Genomic DNA, 8,032 nt, shown 5'->3' on the forward strand with positions numbered 1-8,032 from the left:
TTTTCCCTAAAGTATGTTGAAGTACTTAATTTTGGCCATGTAAACGCAACAGATCCTGTACAGTATCTTGAAAAAAGTTAATTCTTATCCAGATTACGATTAGTTATCAATAACAACAACACCAACAACAACAACAATATCAAGTATTATTTACGTACAGACTGATTGACAAGTTAAATAATGCACACTCTTAAAGCTTCACATCAGGAGGCCTCGAGGAGGGGGTTTTCAATCTGTACAAAAAAAATTTGTTGAATTCACTTAACAGTCTGCAGTGGTCCTATACAGACAATACAGAAAAGTATGACAAAATTTCTAGTATCAACTAGAAACTTATGCAATCTGATTGCTGCTGTATGCAAAGTGAGAATATCAGCAGAAAGTACAGCGAGGTTGTATTCATATGTAATGTAGCAGCATGATTTTGAGCATGTTAGGAATTATGAGAAAGTATTTTATGATATTGCAAAACAAAAAAAGACCGGGGCATGTGCTAGCTTGAGCTTTCAGAATACAGATCTCTGTTGTGGTTATGCCTCATACAAATTTTGAAAATTTCTGAATCATGTGCATTCTTAAAATCAAAACCATGAAAAGTCTTTTAATATTAGTTTTCTGGATGTTATATATTTATTCAAAAAATGGTGCTGTTCATGACATTGTCTGAGTATTCCTGTGAACATTTACAGCTTTAAATAGAGAAGGAATTTTCATCTACTTTGCCTTTTGGCACCATATACCCAATAGATACCTCTCATCTGTCACAAACTTCACACAGCAAGTTGTTGGAAATTTATCATATGCGTATTCATTTTCAAATTCTTTCATCGTTTTTTAGATGGCAGTACAGTTTTGTACAGAGAAGGCAGGGAGCGTGTTCAGTGCAGCCACTGCGATCAGATGGTGTTAAAGCAAGACTATGAAGACCACGTGAACACCCACACTGGTAACAAACCACATGAATGCAATGAGTGTGGCCGGGGATTTGCCCACCGAGCTGGTCTCAATTCACATCTAAAACAGGTAAGTTGGTATCTTCCATGTGGCAACAGTATTTTTTTCGGTCATAGGTCCACCTGGTAATGTCCATTACAACCACACTGTGGTTTTAGCCCGCTGTTTTTTAACCCTTTCCCCGCCAGACAGTACCACTTCTCCATCAGCAAACTCGGTGAAATCTCCATCGGCAAACTCGGTGAAAAGCGGTATTGAGCCAAAACCATAGGTATTTCACATGATTACCAGATATTATGTTATAGAAACTTTCAACCTATCTCATTGAGAGTAGAAAATGAATTTTGGTACTTGAGAGATACGGTACCTAAAATTTCCTGACATTGAAAATTCCAAACCCAGTCACAATGCCTGTGCTAACTCTAAGGGGAAAAATGAATTTTTGATTTTACAAAAGCAAGATGGTTAAATCCGTATTAACTCCTCGAGCTTCAAAACAAGTCCACTGAAAAGCAGTATACATGTACCAGAAAAGTATTGTAAAAATTTGAGTCAGAAAATCTGTCCCAAGGCACATCATGCTTTAATAGCATGGTTGAATCTACAGGCAAGATTAAATTTACACACTGTGTATGAGGACAAGGGATGGTAATATTGGTTTCTGTACATTTTAACCCTTTCACCACCATGGTTTGACCCAAACCCATTGTTATCAATGATGATTGAGGACCTGTTTACTGCCAATTGGGGGTGAACGGAAATCTAGAACTATGTAACCTCACAGTAAATACATATCTCCCAAGCCACTAGTAGCTAGTTACATGCTGTTTTCTCCATGCCAGACCAACTGTAGGGTACAAGTACATGTACATTCCGATCAACGGGGCTTGGTTTTTAGCTCCCATATCTGCATATGTATATATGCAAATGGGAGGTATTCTTATTTATTTAAGTGAGAACTTGTCTGTCTTAAGACTGTTGTTGTATACTGAGTTGCGTATGTATTTATCATAGTTCTGATGTGATGTGATTTATTTCACCGCAGGTTCATTCAGGTGAAAAGAATTACAAATGTGATATTTGCGGGAAAGCCTTCAAGTTGAAGAGTTACCTGAGGCAGCACATGGTGACCCACTCCTCTGAGAAGCCTCACGTCTGCTCCATCTGCGGCAAGGGGTTCACCAGGAAGGCTTTCATGAAGAAGCATGAACGGCGCCACCAGGAGAGCAAAGAGGGAGAGGATGACAAGGAGGACGGGAAAGACGAGGAGGAGGAGGAACACAAGGAGCAGGAGGACAAGAAAGATGAGAAAGATGACAAAAGCGCGGAGGGAGGAAAAGACGATGACGGAGACGACAAATCAGAAGAACACGCTGACGAGGAAAACGATGAGAGTGAGACAACAGAAAAATAAATCCTGCCAGGCAGATATTTATGATATTGACAGGTCAATATTAAAGCATTATCGATTACCAGATATTATGTTATTGACCATCTCTGTATAGTTGACGGCAAAAACTCTAATCGTAGGCAGTAATGAACAGCCATGGTCACTGTTTGTTGTTTTAAATTGACCAAGGTCAACTAGAGTTATATTGACCTCATGTGAGGTAAACTTTTGTATATACGACTCAAAAAATTATTGATTTTAAATAGTACTAAATATTTATGGGGAAAGTATTTTATTGTTTAAAAATGCTCCAAACAAGGTGTCACTAGGAAATTTAGAATTTCTTTTTTTATTTTAAATCAGAGGTGTGTGTTCTAGTACATTGATAAATTTGTTTTGCCAAAGCGGTCAACACAAATGAATTCTTGTAAATACCGACTCTTTAACAATTACGTGTTGTGTTTTTTGGAAAATTTATATTTAGATTTTGAGAAAAGCAGTTTTTACCTACATGGTATGTGTCTAGACATTCAGCAAAAAACAGGATTACTCACCAAAATTTATTTTATCTAACTCACCAGAATTCATTTCGATTTCCAAATCACATGCATAATTTTTGTTTAACATCATATGTTTTTGTATTATTGCCCTCCTCAATCAGTCCAAATACACAATTATTGCCCTGTAGAGGGGCAATAATAATATTATGTGCAGCCTTGTGCTCCAAGACTTGCTTCTCCATGCCCAAAGTCAATATCCAAATCTAAATGCAAAGTAATGCATTATTCAAGACACAAGGTCTTTTATCGTACTGGCTCTGTCATTGCTTAGAAGTTGATTGATCAAACTTTTAATGTTTCGGGTCAATATTTGTGTTATATTGCCCTCTGGGGAGGCATCAAGCAATCCTGTATTCATTCTTGCCTAATTACTGACCTTAAGTTGAACAAATTGTGCACAGATTGTACATAAATGTTTATGTCACTAGTTTCTGGAAATATAAACAATTCCCCTTGTAATATTCTATCATGCAAAATTCCATGGAAAACATTACGTGATAGGATGAAGCAGCTGTAATTGAAGCTTTCTTCTCAAAAAAAAAATAGATAAGTCAAATAAATGTCCAGAACACAACTGTTACCAACTGAAAGCTGATAGATCAGTGAGCTATGCCGTGTATTTCTTGTACTGCACAGCATACAGCATATGTTTATGTAAGTGTCATGCGACATCACGGACTATAAGCTCCCAAGTGTACTTCATTTTGTTTTCTAGTTCTTCGTAATCTTGGATGAGTTGTTTTGGTAGAATGTGAACCAACCTCAACTTAATGATGTTAAGACAGTTTTATGGGAGAAAAAGACACAACATTATTTCCTTGGCAAGATTGGAACTAGAGAATTGTTGCTTTCATTCTCAAGCTGACATACAGCGCTCCCAAAGTAGGCAAGATTGAGATACGAGAATCATTGCTGGTGTTCTCCAGTTGGAATACAGCGCCCTCAAGCTCAATATACCCATCACTTTTGTTTATCTGAAAACACCAGTGGGCTTGGAAATGATACAGGTGATCAGGTTTGTGTAATGACCATGACACTCTATCAAAAGGACATGTAGTCACTCAAGAACACATCACCTTTTATCGTCTTTTGAAAGGAATCAGAACTTTGAAATTAATGCTAAGAATGTTACACATGCTTTTTGACTGTAAGGAGCTCATGAAATTTTTGCAGAAAAATGAAAGGGGTGATGTGCAGAGTGCTCAGAAGGTTATATCTGATTGGTAGATGTCACTATTCACAGCAACTTAGGGAGCCTATTTGTATCTTTCAATTATAACGGTAAGATTCAGCCACCCAGTTGGATAACAGCTTCCGAGACGCTGCACATCAGGAGAAATTAAACCCTCCAAGAGAAAAGTGAGACTCCTGTATGCTGATTGCATAATGCATAATGACCTTTATACTTGACCTTGTAAACTCTGACCCTTGACATGACACTTTTTTGTAGATCCTGGCAAATTCATTTTTCAAATGAAACCGCAATGTATACTTTTTCAAAAAAAGAATTGCAGCTCTTTTCAATTGTTATCATAAGTATTTTGAATGTTAAACTTGTGCCACAAATTTTTCCCTCCTGTTCTTTGTTGTTGCTGTGGTATATAAAGTCACATGTTAATGTCTGTACAAGCACCCACAGATAATTTTTTCTGCCTTGTATTTGAGATAAAAAGCCTCCATGTTTTTTTGTAACGTAATGAAACAAAAAAAAAAATTGTCTTTCATTGTCGCAAAGGACAATATTATGAATCTTTGTATAAAATGAAAATCAGCAGAAAAAAAAAATTAGTTGGACGTGCTCTAATGAACAGACCATACTGAAAGCTGAAGGCCAGTTGTAGCAAAAATGGTCTAATGTGCAAACGCAAATCACTCCTCTGATAATGATATATTTTTGCTTTTTGTTCATCTGTAGATACAACCCAATTAAACATTTTGAACAGAAATCCACACGGCATGCTCTAAATATTATTATCTTTGTCATAACCATACCGTATTATGGAATACTTTTAATCAAATGCAGTCTGTATAGAGACTAACAACGAAGCAAAAAACTTTTAATTTTTCAAGCATTAAAATAGTAGTGTCTTAGAGGAAGGATTTCATGTCAAAACCTTTTATGCCCAAGTGGGTTTTGCATATTTTTTTCCAAATTCAATCATTAAAAAAGTTTCCGAAACAAAACATGCCAAATATAGGTTTTGTTGCCATAGCAATTGTCTACTTACATTATTCGATTGGGTAGTCACGGCCGAAGTGTTCAATGTTCTGTCTACTTAGCGTCCACATTCAATGGTAACTTTTCTGGATGGTCAATGTTATGACGGAATTTTTTTTTTCGGTAAAAATAAAATTTAGAGAGTAGAGCACTACGGGGTGAATGAATCAACGACCATAGGAGTTTTTAAATGTTTTCTATCATCAAAGTTTTTTCAGTAGATCTAGTGATTTTTTCTCAAGAATTCTAAGTGTACGATAATATGAGAACTTTAATCTCAAAACAATGTTCACATTTTTAGAAAGCTGTGTTAGTAACACATTTGTTTTTTTGGTCTATGTAGCTTTGATACCCGTATTGTAATTTTTTACAGTATTTATAACGGTAATTGTCCAAACCAGTCCCATATGCTCTGTGTTTCTTTTATTTTTTGATATTTCCAAAAACATTTTTAGTTCTTAATGGAAAAAAATTGTACACAGTGTAGCACCTAGTCCATAGAAGGGTATAACAGCGGAGGATTTTAGTGATATTTCAGCTTGTTGCATATTACAACATTATGAAACAGCATACACACACACACAAAACTCTGTTCCACCGATTTTCCTGTCTCCAGCATTCTTAGTTTAAAACACTGCACCAGGCTTCGATGGTGTGGTGGTTGGTAGAGGTGACTAGATACCCTATGTTATCAGTGTGTACTTTAACAACGTATAGATTTCCATGTACCGGCTTGATTACGTTTCTCTGTCTAGTTCATTGGCTGGTCATATCAGCCCTGGTTTATTTCTTTTCTTTCTTGTACATTACGTAATCATGCAATAAACAATTCGTCTTCTTGCTCAGATGAGATGGTTGTTCTCCTGATTTCATTTAATTCCACCTGTTTTCCTGACTGTCAGACTTTGGTATATCTGTATTATTTGAAAACCTTTCTAACCCTTTCAGCAGCTCATGAAACCCCTTCATCACCATGGTTTGGCCCAAACTGCTTGCGATTTATGGTGTAGATTGCAGACCTACTCACATGGCTTTGGGGGTGAACATGTCAAAGGTGTCCTGCTTGTACAGTACTAGTCTGGTTCCCTGACCCATTTCCCCGGTAGAGGGCGTGGGGAAATATAGGGTCAGGTACCGGGTAGCCATCTTGAACAGAATTTTGTTCAAGATGGCGGAGGTTAGTCACCTGACAGAACATGCTACAACAAATATGGCTGCTGCCATGAAAACGCCGGTCAAAATTCGACTGGATCAGAATTATGTTCGAACACTGGTATCCGAACCAAAAACATTGGCACACGAGACGGGAAACATAAACTGAAAGGATTAATCCAGAAGTACGGGGAAATAGAGATGATTGAAGGCTGGCTGTGATATCGCAGCAGTACTTTTTGTGTGTATCGAACGCGCTAGGGTCATTGAGGTCATCGCCGACTGTGGCGTGACCCCAATGACCCGAGCACGTTCGATACACGCCACAAGTACTGCTGCGATATCACAGCTAATTGAAAGCAAACTTTGTTGGAACTGTGAACGAGGATTGATTTCGATGGATAGAATGAAGTCCGAATTTCGTGGAAAATGCCAGGCATCATGTCAACGTTCTAAAAGAGGTTTAAGAGGTGTGCTAAATCACAGTGGATAATTCATGGAGGTAGAAAATCTTTCTTTCTACCTCCACGGCTTTGTGGTATAAACAAGAAGTTGGTGTCAAGTGAGCCTGAAAGTGCGAAACCCAAGAAAGATGAGAAAAAGTTAGAAGTGTTACTTTCATCCATCACAGCTTGTTTTATTTTAACCCAATAGCGTCCATGTTTACATTAGCCGGTACCTGACCCTATATTTCCCCACGCCCTCTACCGGGGAAATGGGTCAGGGAACCAGACTAGTACAGTACCCGTATAGCGCCACATACGTCCAAAATGTAAATATTGTGACATTCCTATCTCACCAAATATTTGGATACATATGTAGTGATTGAGTAATATCAAGTCTCCAAGGCTGTTCACACCATAGCAATTGTGCCCTTTAACAAATAATTTGAACAAACAAATTACGAAAATATGTTTTAAATTGACAAAAAATGACATTATGACTCCTTGACATGATCATGAATAATGTGTGACATTGCCCCTGATATTACGAAACATCTGATTCTTTGACAAGGCAATAAAAATGCGCGTGATGATGCCCCCCCCCCCTTTTTTCCCGGCATTACGAAACGAAAGTGTTACAGCCATCACCGTCGAGGGCGCCCGTAGGGCTGCAACATTCTCAAATAGCCCGGCAATAATATCTTTTGGTCTAGCAACGATTTCAAATTTGAATACGTATGGATTTAAAAGCTGGCTTTCGTTATTACTGATTGCTTTTATTTTCTTCCCTTCAAATAAGTAGTCTAGTACAGAATTGTTTTTGTTATTTTCTCGGTGGCATTTCTTCCTACATTAATACTTTTTGACAAGAAATCAGCCGGCATGTGATTAATTGAAAAGGATAAACACAATCTAATGGCCGTACCTAGCAACGTCATTCTGTCAATGAATACTATTGAGAAATCGAACTGAAGAGACTAAATTTCCAATTTTGGGAAACCACATGAAATGCCGGCCAAGCATATTTTGACAAAATTTTGAAATATCTAAATTAGTTGACGTAAAATCACACGGTTTATTTGACGCAGGTCACTTACTGCCATGACTCATCTGCCGCCTGCAGTTCAATCAACCTTTTCACTTCGTGCGGGTGTACATCAAAAATCGAGTGACTCTGGCGATGTCGCGTGACTGAGGGCGCTGTTCTTCAAATTGCTCCTGACTGTTGCAAGCAATGCCCCTGCATAACCTTTTTACAAAATCTGTCAGACCTTTCTGCTGTGTTCTACATAGAATTGACATTAGTAAATGATAA

General features: G+C 37.7%; 1 protein-coding gene across 2 annotated transcripts in view; it reads left to right on the plus strand.

Annotated features, from left to right (window-relative positions):
* Positions 1-5,972, plus strand: part of LOC139138249 (uncharacterized) — a 54,125-nt gene extending 48,153 nt beyond the window's left edge. For both annotated transcript variants that reach the window (XM_070706555.1, XM_070706564.1), the window contains exons 6-7: positions 839-1,023; positions 2,000-5,972. In XM_070706555.1, coding sequence (XP_070562656.1) covers positions 839-1,023; positions 2,000-2,368 — 554 coding nt within the window. In that variant the 3' untranslated portion in view covers positions 2,369-5,972. The remainder of the gene's footprint in view (positions 1-838; positions 1,024-1,999) is intronic.
* The last annotated feature ends 2,060 nt before the right edge of the window (positions 5,973-8,032 follow it).

This window comes from Ptychodera flava, chromosome 1, assembly GCF_041260155.1.
Source record: "Ptychodera flava strain L36383 chromosome 1, AS_Pfla_20210202, whole genome shotgun sequence".
NCBI classification, from domain to species: Eukaryota; Metazoa; Hemichordata; class Enteropneusta; family Ptychoderidae; genus Ptychodera; species Ptychodera flava.